This window comes from Hemicordylus capensis, chromosome 3 (genome assembly GCF_027244095.1).
Source record: "Hemicordylus capensis ecotype Gifberg chromosome 3, rHemCap1.1.pri, whole genome shotgun sequence".
NCBI classification, from domain to species: domain Eukaryota; kingdom Metazoa; phylum Chordata; class Lepidosauria; order Squamata; family Cordylidae; genus Hemicordylus; species Hemicordylus capensis.
Genome location: NC_069659.1, coordinates 217,668,988 through 217,689,309, shown reverse-complemented (window position 1 = coordinate 217,689,309; position 20,322 = coordinate 217,668,988). Strand labels below are relative to the sequence as shown.

The window sequence follows — 20,322 nt, the reverse complement described above, 5'->3', positions numbered from 1 at the left end:
AGAGAAATTCAATGTGCTGAACCAGCAAGGCATTCTCTTCAAAAAATGTACAGACAAAAAAAAAGTTTAACAGGAGAGCTGAAGTAGGAAAAAAGTAAGCATCAAACTCACTTATGTTGTTGTTTATGTACATTTCTCACTGGAACGGGGGCAACATAAGTTCTGCTAATTTATCTATTTGGTACCTCTGTATTTTATTGAAAATGTCAATAAAATGTTTTGTTTTGTTTTAGGTTTTAAAGGACTTCTAACCTGAACCAACACATGCTCTAGTACAATTAATCTATATTTCAAAGATATGCCCTTTGTCAATGCAAACAAGTAATTAGCCAACAATGTTACAATGCAAAGAGCACTGAAACCATTTTTTTTTAAAAAAACACCTGTACATTTTATCTTAAGAATGAACCTTGTGAACTTTAAATGCTTACAGAACATCATTGAGGAAGGCCCCCGCTAACTTGGGAAAGAGGCACCTTTTAACATGGTGATTCTCTTTATTTAGCAGGGGGAGAGTAACTGGCCCTATCCACCCCCAGCACAGTACTTCCAGTAACTGTTGCTGGTGTCTATCTTGTGTTTCTGTTTAGATTGTGAGCCCTTTGGGGACAGGGATCCATCTTATTTATTTGTTATTTCTCTGTGTAAACCGCCCTGAGTCATTTTTGGAAGGGCGGTATAGCAATTGAATTAATCATCATCATCATCATCATCATCATCATCATCTCAGTGGTCACTGGCGCCCTAGGTGCAGTTCCAAAAGACCTTGAAGAGCACCTCAACACCATCGGGGCCACAGAAATCACCATCAGCCAATTACAAAAAGTAGCTTTACTGGGAACAGCCTATATTCTGCGACGATATCTATAACAACAGCAACAACATTGACAATAAAATTCAGCCATCCCAGGTCCTTGGGAAGGACTTAATGTCTGGATCAAACAAACCAGTCAATAACACCTGTCTGACTGTGTAAATAAATAAATAAATAAATAATAATAAAATATATCTTAACCTGTTCTAGTCTCCTTAAGCATAATTATATCAACAGATACTATATGTGATGTGATAACTTCAGCGTTAAAGCTGAAGAAAACCCAATGCAGATACCTACTCTTTCATTTTTCCCAGTCCCCAAGGACTGTCAAGAAAGATATTCACATCCTTGATGGCAAACTATAGCAAGAAATTGCTACATACAGTATATGAACCACCATCTTTTATCATCATCCTCTTCCTATTTTGGAGGAATGTTCCAATGTTCTTACTCGTATCACTTTGTAACTCTGGTAAGAGATGCAAATCAAATTTTTCTATAGGATAATAGTAAGTTTCAAATTAATGTTGCAGTACCCTATGTTTGTGGTTGTACAACAGTTCTGCATCTGTAGCATGCCTAATTTGTTTTAGCAAGATCATTTGGAGAGCTGTGTAAATTCCCATTTTTTAAGCACAATTAGGCTAAAAACTTGTGCTAGCGCAACTTTGCTCATTCCATAAGTGCACAGTTGCTCTGGACATCAGCCATTGCTCTGTTGGCTGAGAAAAAGCAGACAGCAACGCTCCTAATATTTATACCAGCTTGGTCAATCCAGAGGAAGTATGTTGCCTGCTGAATGCAGGAGCAGCTATATACCCCTGTTTCTTTCAGTGCCTGAATGAGGATTCAGTCACTGCAGATGCATGGTGGCCATGTGTGTGCCAGTTCCACATGCAGGCTGCAGGGAGCAGCACTGCAGCCATACACGGCCTTTTGTAAAGCAAGTGCCATACCAAGAAAAGCGGTGGGGTGCCACAGGAGCAGGTAAAGACCTGCTTACCTGCGTTTAAAGGGAAACACTCCTCACCATGCCTATGGCTGCCCAAGTCCATTTGGAATCATCCCTAGCCTAAGCCTACAGAGCTGCAATTAAGTTCAGCAGGCCAAGTCTAACCTCAGATGATGTGATTGATAGTTTAAATTTTAGGATCACTTAGCCAACATCCAGACTAAGGAACTGCTGGTTCAGTGAGTGCACAGCTTGTACTAAGGGAGATGGGTGGTTTTGTTGATCTCCCCTTCCTCCTGAAGCCCACTACAGCTGATGAAAATATGTCCCCGAGGGCTGTCCAACCTTCAGGTACACGTTTTCAGGAGCCACAATGGGCTTTCCAAGGAAGGGGAGATTAATTAAAATCACACCCACCCTCCCCATAGTGTGTGCTGTGCACTCACTGCACCAGCTCTTCCCTTAGTCAGGATGTCATCCACTGACATCTAACTTTTCTGAGTAATTCCATGAACAAAGACTTGAAGAACTTTCTCCATTTAAAAATACATTTTCCTGTATCCTACTATTCTTTTTTTACTCCAGATGAAAATGGCAATGCCCTTCATTACTCTGGAGACAGAAGTAAGTTGGATTCATGTCAGTGGTATGTTAAGCTTGGAAAAAGTTATCTTATATCCTCATTCTTTGGGATATTTACTTTTAAAATCTCACCAAGTTCAATAGAACATATTTCCATAACTGTCTGTAGGATCACAGTTTAAAACAGCCATGGAATTTACTTAAAACCTATTTCACCTGTGTCACTATATGATTTGCATCATGTCATGGGGAGTTCAAAGTATGTATTCAAAGGCTAAAAATACCAGAAATTTAAAAAAAAATAAACACGGCTAAATCAAATTAATGTTCAAGATTCAAGAATTCAGTGCTATTATGGATTCACCATCAAAATGGAGAAATTGTGTAATCTTGTTTAAAAAGTTTTATTACAAATATCAATTTTAAAAGAATGAAAAAAAGTCACACACATTTCTGGGGACTGTTTGTATCTTATCGGGTATGTGCATTTGAGTTCTCTTTTTCACTAGAATGAGTGCTTGCCAACATTATGGTGCTCACTTCCACTATCTCTGCTGCTCTTGATGCCAGGTCTCCCTGGGGTATCCACTGTATGCAGAACCCTTGCAACAGTGGGGCTGTCTGCTTGCCAGTTCTCCTCCTTTCATTGCTTAGTCCTTCTCTGCCAAGATGCTGCTGGCCATTTCAATGACAAGGAGACAGGTGGCCACTGTTCATACACCCTGCTGCTGCCCAATAAGATAGAGGGAGACTGTGCCCACATGCTTCTGCTTCTGCCGGTTTCAGATAGAAGATATTGTACCCACACACTGCTGCTGCTCCTGCCTGCTCCAATAAGAAAGAGAAACTGGCCATTGTGGCCTTATGCTGATGCTGCCCATCTGAAGGAAAGAGATTAGTCATCTGACCTCTCCTCCTGACATTGCATGCCAGAAGGAGACTGGCCACTGTGACCTCATATTGCTGGCCTGAAGAAAAGAGATGAGCCTCATGATGTCATGATTTTGCTGCCCACCTGAAGGACAGATGTTGATTCCAGTGCCCATGCCCAGATAACGGATAACCTTCATGGGAAAGGTACTCTTTGTATCCCAGACCAGAAAGGAGTTTCTAAACTTACTTCCTTTCTCTCCCATCTCTCAAATCAAAGAATCCACCTTTCCCTAGGCAGGCAGGCAGGCGGGCACAACTGCAAACTCATGGTTTTTAGGACATGAGATGCCTGCCCTCTGATGCTTTCTGGCTGCTGTTGGCAGCATCTCTCTGTATTACGTCTGCTTCCCAGACATTTTTCTAATAAACGTAAGCCACTAAAATGTTTGCAGCTATGATGTGGACGTGAGAACCATCAGGGATCCAGCTTGGGAAGGGCTGGATATATTCCCACATAGAATAATGGAAAACTGAAACTAAATTAATAAATAAAAGCCTAACAATCTGAAAGCAAAACTGAAATGTTGCCTCCTGCATACTCCTACTTTATCCTGAGTGAGACCATTGGTTCATATAGAACACTACTGTCTATTCCAACTAGCAGCGAATTTTTGAGCAGAAGTATGTTACAGCTCTGCTTGCTTCCTTCCTTTTAACTGCAGAGGGCAGGGACTGAACCTGGTGCCTTGTACATGCAAAGCATATGCTGTAACACTGAGCTATGGCTCCTCACCTATAGAAGATTTTAGGCAAATGTTTTTTCAGTAATCGTGACTTCCCATAGGAGGGACTGTTGCCCATCTCCTGGAATCCAATGTAATGATTTTGTATTCCATCCAGCCCTATATTTCTATGAACATTGCTCCCTTCGTAGCAAATGCAACAGAGATCTGAATGTTCAAAATTATTGAGGATAGATAGGACCAAATTTAGGTTGTACAATGCTTATGTGTGACATCCAAGAATAAAGACTTACTGCTTTGGAATAATTATCTAATACAAATGTACATAAAATGAAGACACAACAGATAATTAGAAAAGGTCAAAATGTAATTGGTTTGTCTCTTGTAATAAAATGCTGCTGAAACATGCAGATCTAATATGGGCATTTATTATAGGTTCCTTTGTTTTACCTCATGCAATTGTTGCTTTTAAGTTGGGTTCACACTTAACACACAACTTGAGTTTCATGCAACCTCCTTCAGTTCTAGGAGCACATGCTCCCCCTCCAATCCCTATGTGAGTGCCTACTTCCATTGTAGGTGAGCATATGCTGAGATTGGTCACAATGTTTGAACCCACCAGTCTCTGCATATCATAAATTTCAAAGGAATTTGGCACTCATGGGGGGATGGGAGAGGGGAGTGTGCACTCCTGGGGTTGAGGGAGCTTAAACAAAGCCCAGTTTCCATGTTAAATATGAATCCACACTTACTGAGCATAATATGGCCAAAGTCAAGTGCTCCTAAATTCCATTTATTTCAGTAAATCACATGCTGAAGTCTCTCCTATTGAAAATACAGGTGGCCCTCATTATTTGCAGGGCTTCCATTCCAGCCAATTTCCACAGATAACAAAACCACGAATAACGGGACCTTGAGGCAATTCTCACGACCGCAGGAAAGCAGGCTAAGAGAGCCCAGCCTGCTTTCCTGTGGTTGTGGGGACCGCCGGGAGCTGTGTGGCTCCTGGCGGTTAGTCAGCTTAAGTCCCCCCCCCCGCAAACGATGTTAGTGGAGCGAGTGCTCTGCTAACCCTGTTGTACTGACCGTGTGCAGGCCTGTTCGCAATGGTGACACACGAATCAACCCCTGACTGGGAGGCTATAAGCAACCTCACAGCCTTGGCCGTCTCCCCCAGAAAGCTCCACGTGCTCACGTGGGGCATCCGGGGACTTCCGGGGACTGAGCAGCCTCCCCTACCGGCTCTGTGACGGAGCTGGTAGTTATGTGGGTGGCCGATCCAGCCACCCAGAGATGGCTCCCTGCTTGTCTGCGGAACTAGGGGAGTTTCAAAAGGGGGTTGAGGTATAGTGTAACCTAGGGCTGCCACCCACAGGTGTGTGTGTGTGTGGTAGGAAGGGGATCATTCCACTGGGCATGTTGAAGCCCTTGGGTCCACACTAGCATTTAATCTCAAATATGAACATTATCACTCACTTAGTCCGCTAAGCCCACTCTCCCCACAGAGCCTGCTAAAGCTCTCCACACTGCTCGTGTAGAGAGTCTCCTTGAGTCTATAGGGACTGGAGGTTAACATCCTTGAGCTTAAAAAAAAAACCCACTTAAAAAGCAGGGAGGGGGGGAAATAAAGGTAGAAAACCATAGTACCTTGTTATCCTGGTCTCCAAGAATGCCCCCAAATCCTCTTATTTGTCATTTAAAACCAGTGTTTAAAAAAGAAAAGAAAAGAGCAACAAAATGGCTCTGCACTTCAAATGGCAGTCAGAAATAACATCAGAAGAAGTCATTCCCAGCCACATGGAACAAGTCAGTTCCAGTCATTTCAGGAACTGCGGAAAAGCAAACATCACCAAATTTCATGCTGCAGATAAAGAAATTATGACCAGATACTTTTTATCCAATATGGTTAACCTGAAGAACTTCAGATGTTTGAATGGTATGAATATCTCTCTTTGTTCAAAGAGAATAAGAAAGGGGGAAAGATGAAATTAGAAGAGGAGTGGGAGGTTGGAATATGAACTGCCTAGAGCCTTTGGAGTCCGGCGGAATATAAATAAAATAAAGTACCTAAAGCAACATGTCTTTGCATAGAGCATAACATTCATCACACAAAGTACACTTTACTAAAAGACAAATAACTTATCTGAATTTCTCACATCTCTTAAGTAATGTGACACAGCTTTAAAACATAGTCAAACATTCTTATATCCTTAGAAATGCTATTTTCTAGTGCAGAAGAGGCCAGGATCCCAGGGTAAGGGCCTGTATGCTCTGTTTCTGAAAGGTGAAAATGGGGTTTTGTGAGTGATAATGTGCATATTTGAGATTAAATGCTAGTGTGGACCCAAGGGCTTCAACATGCCCAGTGGAATGATCCCCTTCCTACCACACACACACCTGTGGGTGGCAGCCCTAAGTTACGTTATATCGCAAACTCCTTTTGAAACTCCCCTAGTTCCAAAAGGGACTCACATTGTGTCTTGTGGGGAGAGGGGCTGCTATTTAGGGGCAGGGAAACCCGAGTATGCTTGGGAATGCAGAGTGGATCACATTATTTTTTATTTATGAAAAATCAGGTTAATCTCCATTGACCAGATTTCCCCCAGCAAATTGTTTATTTTAAGAACAAAACACACTGTATTCCTCACTTGTGAAAGTGCCCTAAAAATGGCCCTCTTTTGCCACTGTAACAAACCAAATCTGCCCATTTTCCTAGATTCCCAAAGAATCTAGAATTCTTTGGGAAGACAATTTCAGAGTGTATTGTCAATAAGCCCACAATTTGCTAATGGAATATATTACGCATATTAGCAATATTTGCATAAGCTGTGTAACTGTTGGGAACATACTTTTGGAAAGCAAGAAGCACTGATGGAGCCAAGAGAAAGCGAAAACAATTGCTCCCCCTCCCCCATGCCCTCGCTGTGTTGCTCAGGTAGACTCTGGCTGAGTTAGAACTGCAGCCTCTCTGCATGGGGACACACAGTTCTGCTGCTCTGGATATCAGGCATTGTTTCTTGTGTTTTTCATTTGCCACTGGCTGGAGAAGGAGGGTTCAGATTGACAGACTACCAATAGAAAGCAGAGTTACAAGGATTGAATCTGAGAGAGGATCATTAGGCTATTCCCATAATCACCCCAAAGCAGGCTAAGGGAGCCCAGTCTGCTTCTGGGCAATTGTATGCTGCAACGGAAGCCGTTCGGCTCCCAGCAGCTAGCCTCATTAAATCCCTCTCCCCTTAAACGAGGTTGACGGAGTGATTGCTCTGTTAAACTTGTTTTTTTGCTCATTTTTTTGCACACGAAGAGACCCCCAACCGGGATGCCCTGTGCACTCACAGAACTTCAGATCCCCCTGATCCCCGCAGCCCCCGCCGGCTCCATCACGGAGCCAGCAGCTATGTGGGTGGCCGATCCGGCCGCCCAGCTACGAGCGTCTGCTCATCTGCGGGGAGAGCAGCCTAAGCCCATTCTCCCCACAGAACCCCATCACGTGCTTCACACATGTTGTGTGAAGCGCCTTCATGTGTTATGCTTTGGAATGGTCCTAAGTAAATATCCCAGAAGCTCCTTAATCCTTTAGTGTTCGAGTGCTAAGCCACCTAATGGCTCAGCAGGGAAATGACTTGCCTAGTGAGCAAGAGGTTGCTGGTTCGAATCCCTGCTGGGATGTTCCCCAGAATATGGGAAGCACATATATCAGGTAGCAGCAATATAGGAAGATGTTGAAAGGCATAATCTCATACTGCACAGGAGATGGCAGTGGTAAACCCTTCCTGTATTTTGCCAAAGAAAACCACAGGACTCTGTGGTCACCAGGAGTTGACACCGACTTGATGGCACAGCCTTACCTTTACCCTAAACAGACATTTCTCTGTTACTCTGTGGCACAATCCTCAAGTGACCAACTATGATCTTATGTAGAGATCACCCCTCATCGCAAGAAGTTGCTAGTCTTGTGCAAATACTTGTATCTTTCCACAACATTCCTTAGAAGCTTTTACTTTTTTTTAAGGGACCACCAAATTAACTTCAAATTCCATATTGAGGCTATTCCCACAAGCAGCAAAAATCAGGCTAGGAGACAGGGGCGTAGCAAGGTTGGAGTGGGCCCAGAGACAAGATTTTAAAATGGGCCCCACGTGCTGTTCTGGTAGCTCCAGGTCTTAACACTCAAATCAATTTCGGAGGATGAAAACATCTGAAGGAAGCCCGGGTGGGTGTACGGCTGGGGGAGTCAGTCATGTGACTTGCCTCTGGGGGCCCCCCCAAGGCAGTGGGCCCCCAGACAACTGTCTCCCCCTGCCCTATTATAGTTACGCCCCTGCTAGGAGACCCTAGCCCAATTTTTGCTGCTTGTGTAAACCACCAGGCTTACAGGCGAGCTCAGTGGCTTACAAGCAGCTAGCCCGCTTATGCAGCCCGCCCCTTAAACCGGGTTTGCAGAGCGAGTGCTCCACAAACCCATTTTTTAAAATCATGAGTAGCTACAGCGCGGCTCCATGCCATGGCTACTCAAAAGGAGACCCCCGACCGGGAGGCTGAAAAACCCTGCCCTGCGCACTTGTGCAGGATATGCTGGAGCTTCCGGGCGGGGGTGCGCCCCCCGAACTCCCCAGCCCCAGCCGGCTCCATGTCAGAGCCGGCAGTCATGTGGGCGGCCTCTGCGGCCACCCAGAGCAGACTGTCTGCTCATCTGCGGGTACAGCGGGCTAAGCCCGCTCTCCCCACAAACCCCCTAGAGGGCCTTCACACTAATTGTGTGAAGAAACTCATTAAGTGCAAATTTCTATGAGGGTCTATGCAAGAGGAGGTCCGGTCCTTATGAATTGTAACCAATCTATTCATACGAGCAGCCAGGCTTGGATAGCCCAGCCCGGGCTGGGCTGCCCATGTGAAGCGCTGGGTTCAAACCCAATCCCAGAGCTGCCCCGGCCCCAATTTACCCCAGGCTTTATCCTGGGTTTAAGGGCGTGAGTGTGCCTTTAACTCCAGGTTTGGGATCATACGTGTGTGTGTGGGCTGCAGGCAGCCCGTGCACACACAGAGCTGGGCAGCAAGAGCATCTGGCTGAGGGACGATCCCTCTATGCACTGCACTCCTGACATGGTGCATTGAGGGATGCCAGAGGACTTCCTCCTCCAGCTCCCTGCTCTGCCACTTGCTGTGTCTCTGATCATGTGCTGCAGTAAGTGGCAGAGCCTTTACACGGCAATCGCTCATGTGCCGGGAGGCAGGCAGGAGCCTGTCTCCATGCCAGCCCTCCTCCCCACCTGCGTTATTGGTCGTGTGCATGGCCTTATATTTTCTTCATTTTTAAGCAGGCTTGGATTTCCATCATTACAGGATATCAGGTGCATCTTATGAGTTGTGATGCAGTTTGAGTCATACAGACTTCCAGATTCTCTGCATTTACCTCTATAAATCTGTTATGAATCAAAATGGATACTCTCTAACCACTTGCAAGCATCACCATGCAATCTATTTATTGCTTTTATAAATTAGAAATGGTCTCGAGAATGTTCACAGTTGCTTAATCCAAAGCCAGCGTTGTAACAAATGAAAATGTTGCTTTACCATCCTTTTGGGGGAAGTCTGTCCTTTGATGAGATCAAAGAAGAGGAAATGCAATCTTTCCAAGCCCTTCTTATTCCTCTGTGCCTGTGCATAGTCGCAGATGAATGAAACAATGAGTGTTGGTCCTGGAGACACCCAAGATAATAATCCTATACCATAAAATGGTTAGGTGTACGGCTGTGCTGCCCGTGTCTTTTTGGGCCGTTCTGGGCATGCGCAGAGATCGGCCCAAAAAGACACGGCCGCCCAGACACGGGCGGGCATGTTGGAACAGGGGAAGCGGCGGCCTAGGAGAAGCGGCCGCCGCCAACGGGAAAAGAGTGCTGGCAAGGCGGCGGTGTCCGCTGCGGGGCAACTGGCCCCGATGGCGGCGGCCACAGCGAAAGGGCCGGGAGGAGGAGGAGCGGCGGGCCGAGGAGAAGCGGCCGCTGCCAACGCCAAAGGAGAGTGCGGGCTGAGGTGGCGGTGGCCGCGGCGGGGCGACGGGCCCCGATGGCGGCGGCCACTGCTGTGGCAACAGTGTGGTACACGGTGAGCTGCGGCAGCCTCCCCTTCTCCACTCTCCCCGTCAGGTCTTGGGCTCCAAGAGCAGCACCCCCCCCCACTAGAGCCCGTTATTACAACGGGCTTACACTTACTAGTATATATATATTTCTATAGCACAGTGACACAGAAGGAAAGTATAAGTATACTGTATAACAATCCCTGATGTTTCACTTTTGTCAGAAACATGCCATAGATTCTATTAGTACTAGTGGAAGGAAACACCAATACACTGAAAAGGCATAAGGACAGGACAGAGACTTGACAAAGGCTCTTACTTTGTTTTGAAGTAGAACGCTGCACAGATCATGCCCACTATGACTATGCCAAAGACGATACAGGAAATAGACAGCACCTGCCGTTGGTAAACCTCTTCGCTCTCTGTGGACAGTAAAATTGAAAATTATGACAACATTAAACAGCAACATCTAAACATGGGAGGATTTTTTAGTGCATGAATCAGCATGATATTAATACAAAAGAAGGGCAGTTTGTGGGTTTGGGCTTGGATAAACAATCAGTGGCTTAAGGTGGAACTACATGTTACTGGAGACATGTTCTGAATTTGCCCCCAGTTGTCAGATAACTGGGCAAAGAGGCACCTTTTAAAGTGGTGACTCATATTTAGCAGGGAGGGAGCAACTGGCCCTATGGCCCTATTCAACCCCAGAGCATCATAATTCCAGTAGCTATTGGTACTGTCCACCTTGTGTCTGTTTTTAGATTGCGAGGGTAGGGAATCATCTTATTCTCCACCCCTATTTTTTTGAAAATAATAATAATAATAATAATAATAATAATAATAATAATAATAATAATAATAATAATAATAATATAGTTGTATATTGTGTCTGTCATCACAAGATGCATTTCTGTACCCTACATTTTCCTGTGAACAAGGAAACATGTGTTAAGATTATGTCACATCAGACAGAAAGTGCTACTTCATGTTAGAGGGGTTGTGGGAGAGAACTTGATAAATATATGCTTTTTTCAGAGACAGTCCTGGATTCCTGGTAACTCATAGTTCCACCCTTAGCTAGTCTTCTAAAACTTTGGATTTAGAAGTTTCTAGCAAAGAAACAAACTTCCCATGAGGTTCCCTTCAAGCAGCTTTTGGATGAGAATAAAATTATCATGAACATTGTGCATTTAGCCTAGGTAATAATTACCTGCTTTTTAAAAAATATCAAGGGAACAGAAAAACAAAACAAAACAGGAAAGGGTGACTTCAGATATCACACTGAACCATAGTTAAATCTCAGTTCTGCATGACCTCCCCTAGCCGCTGGACCACATGATCTTCCGTTCCTTGACCTGCATAGGAGTCAAAGGAATTCTACTTCTAGTTGAGGTTAGGAACAAACTAAGATTGGTCAAAATATCCAAACTGATCTATCTTAGTTTATTCTAACCTATTTACTTGAAATAAACTGAGATGTGAACTGAAGGTCTGAAGTGGTTTTTTACATCTTTATTTATTTCAATCAAGAAAGTTAGAATAAAACCAAAGTAGGTTAGTTCAGAAGTCACAACTGATCTTGGTTTGTTCCTATCAAGTAGAATTTCTCCAATTCACACAGGCAAAGGAAGGGGAAATGCACAGTCTCAAGGCTCAAAGATGTCATGTGAAACCAACATTTAACCATGGTTCCACATGATGTCTGAATCAGCCCTATTTCTTAAACATGATAAAATTTCACAGAGTTTGCCGGAATCCAGCCCCCCCCGCCCCTAAAAAAATACAGTTGTTTTTCCTTTGTGACTATGTGGTGTTCCTGTGTCTGGTATCCATGTTGTTCCCTTGGCTTCCAAGCATACAAACAACATAAAACACTGAAAGATTTACAGCACTGAAAAGAAAGGAATCAAACCAAACCAAAAATAAATTTCTTTCCACAGTCTCTGGCTGAGTTCAGATGAAATAGGAAATTGTCGGTCCCTTCACCACCCGTTTCCTAATCCGAATGTCTGAGGTCAGGGAAATTGAGTTTGTGGGGGAAAGCAACCCATGGTTTCCCTTGCCAAACTCCACTCTGAACCTTCAGTCAGAGTGGAGTTTCACCATCACAAATTTCATTTCTGCGGTAGGTAGATAGATAGATTCTTTATTTCAACCATTGACCAGCATAATATATAAACAATAACCGTAACAGTAACAGTAGCAACCGATTAGATAGTGAGTTCTTTACGAGTTTTACAGACTATGTAGCAAAACTTGACCACGTTACCAGAGACCAAATCATTAAAACTGGACAGCAGATAATCTAAATAAAACACGTTAGTATGACCAGGAAACTTCGTTAATAGAGGGGCAATAAAATTTATACGAATATCCTTGTAAAATGTGCAATAAAGGATGATGTGGGCAGTAGTTTCTATAAGCCCTGAGCCACAAGGACAAAGGCAGGCTGAATATGGTAATTTTTTAAACTTCCCCTCTAGAACTGCGGTGGGGGAGCGAGAGTCATAGCTCTCCTGAATTTTGTTATTATCAGGCTGTTTAGATATTCTGCAGGCTTTACATTTAAAGACGGATTGCTTACATAGATCCCTCTTGGCAGCTTTGCTAGTTCAACAGGGAGTTCTATACCCAAGACACACAGTTTAATAACCTTCGTGGCTTGATCATACCCCATCCTGATGTGCTCATCCTGGGGGAGACCGTAAAATTGTAATTTGAATTTGAGTGCTGCCTTCCATTTTGAGGCATAGCTATCAAGAAGTGTTAGGGGAGCCAAGCCTGCTTGGAAGAAGATCAGCTTCAGCCAAAACCTAAAAATGCTCAGCCAGAATCTCGTTTCTAGTCTGAAAATTCCTACCACTCGTCTAAGAACAGTGTTGGAAACACTACAAGGGACCTGGAGGATTGTTCTTAAGAATTTAGTTTGTACTACATCCAGGGGGGTGAAATTCTCAAATGGGCCTAGTTGGGCACCATACAGAAGTTGCGAATAAACTTTAGCTGCAAAGAGTTTTATGGCATCTGGAATAAAGAGAGCTCCTCTGGTAAAAAAAGAAAGACCTGATATCATTAGCTGATTGTTGGGCGTTTTGGATGACATAACTGAGGTGAGCTCTTCGGCCTCCAGAAGTATCCAAAATGACTCCAAGATATTTGAAATTTCTCACTTCCTCAATTGTATGGCCATTCATATGCCAAAAGTGGGACTTAGGTCGCTTTGCGAAGACCATCACCTTTGTTTTTGAATAGGTGACTTCTAACACCTCTTCGACACAGTAAATACTTAATGAAGCAAGTGCCCACTTCAATCCAATTGGTGTCTGTGCTAGTAAGACCATATCATCTGTGTAAAGCAGAACTGAGAGATGTTTATTTGCCAATTGGGGTGGGTGGAAATCTGGGTCATTTAAGTGGGAAACCAGGGAGTTAATATAAAAATTAAAGAGAATTGGGGCCAGAATACAACCTTGTCTGACACCCCTTTGAGTCGGTATTTCTGCTGATAGATGACCTCTGGCACTGTAACGCACCCTCAGGTGGGAGTCTTCATGGAGTTTGTATATGAGTAGCAGTAGGCACTTATCTATGGTGGAATCCCTTAGTTTTAACCAGAGTCTCTCCCTTGAGATAAGGTCAAAGGCTGCTCTGAGATCAATAAAGGCCGCATATAAGGTAGACGTTGGGCCATGGGTGTATTTCTCGACTAAATGGTGTAAAATATTAACCTGATCAATAGGGGAGCGCCTCTCTCGCGAAAACCAGCCTGCAAAAACCGCCAGAATGTTGATAGATTCGAGCCAGTCTAAAAGTTTCCCATTTAAATGTTTGGTATACAATTTACTAATGATGTTCAGAAGGCTAATTGGGCAATAGTTACCTGGCTCATCTCTTTTACCTTTTTTGTATATAGGTACTATTATGGCAATGCCGCAACTTTTGCAGTGCAGTCTATATAAATGAATAGAGAAGCTAATATGGGAGCCCACCATTCCAAATTACTACGTATTGCCTCGATTGTTATATAATCACTCCCTGGGGCCTTACTCAACTTCAACTGTTTCACTAGTCCCTCAATTTTGGAGCAGGTGACAGAATTCCAACATGGCAAATGTTTGTCGTCTAGTTCTAATCTTGAAACAGAAGGACCATCCTGTGTATACAGTGCATGAAAATGACGCTCCCACACCCCAGCTGGGATGACTGAGGATGGGTTGAGGGGAGCCCTCCCCAAGGGCTGGGATACAAGGTGCCAAAACTCTGTTTGGTTCTCCATTTTGGTAGCGACAATCAGGTGGTCCCAGGTCTCCCTGATAGCCAGCGTTTTCTTTTCCCTTAGTAATTTCTTATACTGTTTTTTTTCATTTTTAATAAATCTTGAGTGGTATATATGTTGGAATCCTCAGCATATACTTTGAATGTGGTGCCAGTACTACATTTGAATGCTGGCACCATAGTATGGGTTTGAAAGGGACCAGAGTTGAGGGAGGAAGCTCCTCCCTCACTCTGGCCCAGCTGGCTGTGTGGGCTGTCCTTCTGTCAAGAAGGAAACTCACATAGCCTGCTCCCCCACCTCTCTGCAGTCTCGCTGACTGCAGAGAGGCCCCTCTCCCCAATGTCCAAATGTGGATGGGAGAATGGAAAAATGGGGCCATGGATCCATTGGACCTGCGGTTCCTTTGGACCCGTAGTTCCTTGCTATGTCTAAACCCGCCCTCTTTTTGCTTCAATGCACAGGACATTATTTCCCTGAGAGTTGATTTTTTAAAACCAATATCCCTAGTAAACATCACTATCACATAAGTAACTTGAAGAGAGGGAGAAAATGGAAATCAACAGTAAGAGAAAACATCACATGAGGATGAGCCCTGGACAATAATAGGCACCTGGAGCACCACATTGTGAAATTAATCAATAATTTCTTAAGTGATTTATTTTTATGTCAAAAGCTTTCTTAATAAAATACAAACTGACTAATCAGATTGGCTGGATTATATTTCTATTCATTAAAATATTATAAAAGCAGAAAAAAATAAGGCCACAGAGGGAAACCTATAGATTCAGAAACACTGATAGATATTCTGGGTATTGGATAAATACAGGCTCCAATCAAGAGATCTGTGAATGAAGTGTTTACCTATTCGTTCCAATGTAGGGAGGGATCCATCTGTACAAAAGAATGCACACATGGGTTTGCAGCTGCTGTTGAAAGGAAGCACTGGCAAATCTGTGCACAGAACATATTGCTGCATCGGACCAATTGTTCTTCAGTTCTCTTTCAGAGTAAAAACCATCCTTTCCTGACAAAATGCATGCAGATTTTTCATTTAAAACATTTTAATTGTCACAGGTGGTTTTTGTTCTTACTTTGTATTAGAAAAGATTATCAAAAGGGTTGAAAAATGGCTACATTTTAAAGCATTTACATCCTATTAATTTCAATGGGGGGGAAATCAAGCACACATTTAACATTCCTTTTGAAATCTATGTGGCAGCAAAATGGGTTTGCAACCAAGTGTGCCCTTTGATGAGGAGCGTAGACAATCTTGGATCTCTGATAGTGTATCTATGTGAGACACATTTCAAGCTATGTTTGCCTCATTCACCCTTTGCATTTTGGGGTGTGTAGTGGCCCTTACAAGCGCATCATTTTCACAGAAGAGCACCCAGTAGAGAGGGTATTCTCACAATCAGTGGAAAGCGGGCTAAGGGAGCTTAGCTCGCTTTCCATGGATTGTGGGAAGCACTGGGCTCGCAGGTGAGCCTGGTTTCCCCAAACCGAGTAACCCATTCAATTACCCCTCCCATTTTTTTTTATCGTATATTGCCACGGTGCAGCTCTGTGCTGTGGCAACACATGAGGAGATCCCCGGCCAGGAGGCTGCAAACAGCCTCCCAGGCTCGGGGGTCTCTCTCCAGCATGCCCCACACACATTCTGGACCTTCCAGGGGCTGCACAGCCCCCGATCCCTGCAGCCCCCACTGGCTCCGTGATGGAGCCAGCAGTCGTGTGGGCAGCCGATCTGGCTGCCCAGGGCTCCGTGGGTGATTGTCTGCAGGGAGAGCGGGCTAAGCCTGCTCTCCCCACAGACCTCATTTCGGCAAGTCTCACTGATTGTGAGACTTGCCTCAGTGATTTATATGCTTCAAAAATACTTGATACTTCTTTTACATCTTTTTAAAGTTTCATCAACACAAAATATTTTAAAATAAATGTATTTCCACACAGAAAAGTGACAGGTTTCAAAACAGCTGCGAATATTTGTTTTCCACCATCTCAAGTTCAGAACCACAATTTCGGTATGTAGCCGGAGCCCACTCAAATCATCTGCTGAGTTCAACAGTAGCAGTTGCGCGCGCGCATGCGTGCGTGTGTGTGTGTCTAAAAATCAGATGAAAATGCAGAAAATGCAAAGGCTGAAAAGAAATGCAGTTCATATAGCTCAACTATGGGCACCCAGGTACCCTTTACAAATACAAGCAGCTGCAGCCAAATGGGATTCACTCTTCTTCTGTGTGATCCCATTAGCAGCTGCAAGTGGATGATGCAGCTATGTGGATGGGGCAGATTCAAGTACTGACTGTGTGGGAAAGACTCGTGCAATCTGGCTGATCTCATCCATGTGTTTGCTTCACAAAGATGCCCTCAGCAGTAAAACATAACATCACAGAAAAGAGACTCCCCGGAAACTGTGGCTGTGTGGTCACCTCATTCCAATCTTCCATGTTAGGCTTTTGTAGAACAGTAACATGAAGTTACTTTCATAGCAGTCCTCAACAGTCAAAAGATGAAATCCATTCTAGTTTTAAATGATCATTTACAGTAAAGAGCATCCTTGCATTCCTGCATGACTAGCATCAGGGATCAGCATGGATGGGCACCCTCTGTGGTCCATGCTTCAGCAGGGGAACCAATGCCGGTTCCTGAAGCCCCCTGGCCCTGTTGTGGCTTCTTGTTCACCTACCCTCTCTGCGTCAGCAAGCCGTGATAAGGGTCATGGGAACGGAAAGAGCAGCAGTCCTTGCTTGCCTCTTCCTCTGGGAAGGAGCAGGGGTAGAACTACCAATATTTCAAGGTGTCCTTGGAACACAAGCCACACTGGGTCTGGGAACTACGTCACTCAGCTATCCCCTCCTCCCTTGCCCCTCCAGCCTGCCAGAGGCTCCAGCTGCTGCCATCATCCACCTGCTGCCTCCGCCTGCCTCCTCCTCCAACACCACCCACTCACCTCTCTGCTGCTGCCTCTCCACCTCCGCCACCACTCCGGCTGCCCACCCATCTTCCTCCTCCTTTGCTGCCCACCCACCTGTCAGCCTCCTCCTACTATTTTGCTTGCCAGACCTTCCTGCTTCCACATCCCTACCTCTGGCTTCCAAGGCAGGCAGGTGAGTGGCCAGAGTGGTGGCAAGGTGCTGCTGCGGGTGAGCAGGGAGCTGCATTTGTACACCACGGGGGGTTGCATGCCTGCACAGGGGGTGTATGCCACCATGGGGGCCACCAGGGCCCAGCTCCCACTACCCTAACTATGCCCCTGGGAGGGGGCCTTGCAAATTTGGCTTGAAGGAAGAAGTCATGTAAATAGACAGTGAGAATCTGCTATCTCACCATCCTAACATGTCAAACCCTGATGGATGATGGGAACTTCAAGGTCCAATATTTAGCTAAATCTAATTTTAGAGATCCTAAATGGTACCATGTGATGGGCAACTTAGTCATTTCATGCTTTACAGGAAGCAGCCTATATAAGATAACCCTCACACAACCATGAAAGTGGACAATATGTTTATTTGAAACCCCACAAGTCTCAGTTGCTTGGTTATTTCAAGTCAACCAGTGAACTTCAGCTTTTCTCACTTTTTTCTCACCTATTCAGATCCTGATGAACACCTCTTTTGGCAATTTTCTTTATAACATTTCTGACCTTCCAATTCCCTATCAGACACTTCCCTCTGGGGTTTTCCTCCCACACTTAATTGCTCTGGACCACTCTCAATCATCCTTTTGTAGTCCTCCTCCTGCTTCCCTTGTCTTCCTCAGCCCTTGCCTCCTCCTTTCCTAGCCTCTGCTTTGCCCAACCTTCCTTCATTAGGCATGTCTACCTTCCTGCCCCTCTCTAGCATCAGAACAGCTTAGTTCACTGCTTCCAGAAGCTTCACCACCACTGCCACCAAATCCCTAAGTGTAGTAAAGCACAGATTCCCAACTTACAAACATTATACTGGCACTGTAAAATTACTAATAAATTTGGTAAACTATTTTGGGTTTTACTGATGTTTGACTGTTCTTGACCATTTTTAATGTTGGTCATGTCCAAGTTTATCTTTCAAGCAGAAGCAGATCCATTCTATTAAATGGAACTCATGCCTGAAAATGTGCATTGAGAACATTCACTGACAAGTAAACAGGATGGATAAAAATTTAAAAATATATCAACAGGTAGACCTGGCCTCCACGCCCTTCGGCGGCCACGCTGGGAGACCGCGCTCCTTGCTCCCCTGGAGGCCTCCTCCCCCAGGCTTAATTTTCCACTTGGGGGGGCACCCTCCCCGGGGCTTAATGCTCCACTTTCCCTAGCCGAGACACCCCCCTTCCCAGGCTTAATGTTCCTCTTGCCCTGGCGGAGAGAGCCCCGGCCTGGCCCGTATCCACTCAGAGGGCGGGAGGGCGGCCGGCTCAGGAGATGGGTGAGGCGCAGCGGAGGCGCCGCCGGCGCAGGGTAGGGGGGGACGGACCGCCCAGACCGGGATCCCCGAGGGCGTCGGGTCTGGACTGGGGGGACCTGGGCGCCATTGCTCCGGCGCCCAGGAAGGCCCCCAGTCGTGCCCCGGGCGGCGGGCGCTGCGGGGTGATTGACAGTCAAGCGACGCTGAGACAGGCATAGCCCCGGGAGGAACCCGGGGCCGCAAGTGTGTTCAAAGTGTCGATGATCAATGTGTCCTGCAATTCACATTAATTCCTGCAGCTAGCTGCGTTCTTTATCAATGCACAAGCCGAGTGATCCACCGCTAAGAGTTGTCATGTGTCTCATCGGCTTTTCGTCAATCTCTCTGGGGGCCGCCCCAGCTCAGCTCAAGCCATCCCGGCCGGGGGCAGCGCCGGGTCTGCGCCTCTCTCTCTCTCTCTCAACACACACGGCGGGTTTCTCCAGACGGACCGGGCACAGGCAAAACAGAGGTCTAGCACATGAAACCTCGAGAGAACTGAAGGTGACAAAGCACGGTTTGGGAAGGGAAACTGGGGGTCCTTTAAAAAATTGTGGGGGGAGAATAACTGTAATTCCCCATTTCATACATTCCAGGTTTGGGAACGAGAGGGGAAGAGACCTCCAGTTTCCTGTTATGTATAAACCGGGCCAATAGCTGACATCCAGACTAATGCTTTGTGAGTGCACCAAAGGAAGTGAAAATGAGGAAAGCAGCATGGGTGCCCACACAGGGGGGTGATCTTCACCAATCTTCTGTTCCCTCTGAAGCACTCTTTTCCACTCAAAAATATGTTCTTGAGAGTTGTTTAGTTTAATGAAACATAAGACCTGTTTTGTTTGTTTGTGTGGTTTGCTCCAGTGGCTATTGCTGGTGTCTACCTTGTGTGGGTTTTTTTTAGATTGTGAGCCCTTTGGGGCAGGGGACTGTCTTGTTTCTTTTACTATGTAAACTGCTTGGTTAGCTTTTTTGTTTGCTGGAAAGCAGAATAACAACAGCAACCATTCCTAATGTACTACCACTGCATCTACAGTTTTGATACTGGTATCCATTAAGTTATCCATTACATTTAAAAAATCATGTATTATGCAATATTTCCTAAATTACTACTACTAATAATAATAATAATTACTAATGACCAAGTTATCGAAAAATTTATACAAAATATACCCTACTACATGATGTAAATTCTCTATGCTGCAAATTAACATAGTTTAGTTATTAGATCTGCCCTATTTTTTTAAAAAAAGAGATATGTGAAGGCACATCATTTGGAATCCTGATGTCGTTCTGTGGTTTTTTTCCCCTCTTGGTGATTTAAATCAATGACTTAAATCTCCTTGATTTAAATCAATCTACCTGGCAAATAAACATGAAAACGAAGCTACAAATTGAACTACGTGGGATACAGCATAGAAAATTAGGCTCAGTTCTGTGACAAACAGATCATATAACACAAACTGCTCCTAGGCTTTATCACTTCAGACTGCAGGTGGAGAAACATCATGACTCAACCCCCACACACCCCACACACTCCTTGAATACAAAACATCATTCATTCATTCATTCA

General features: G+C 44.8%; 1 protein-coding gene and 1 non-coding gene across 4 annotated transcripts in view; both read right to left on the bottom strand.

Moving 5' to 3' along the window:
* Positions 1–20,322, bottom strand: part of NRG3 (neuregulin 3) — a 1,024,900-nt gene that overhangs the window by 66,496 nt on the left and 938,082 nt on the right. For all 3 annotated transcript variants that reach the window (XM_053306235.1, XM_053306234.1, XM_053306236.1), the window contains one exon: positions 10,366–10,468. In XM_053306235.1, coding sequence (XP_053162210.1) covers positions 10,366–10,468 — 103 coding nt within the window. The remainder of the gene's footprint in view (positions 1–10,365; positions 10,469–20,322) is intronic.
* LOC128352618 (5.8S ribosomal RNA) lies at positions 18,912–19,064 on the bottom strand. The gene has a single exon (XR_008320537.1). It is a non-coding gene; the product is annotated as a 5.8S ribosomal RNA (ribosomal RNA).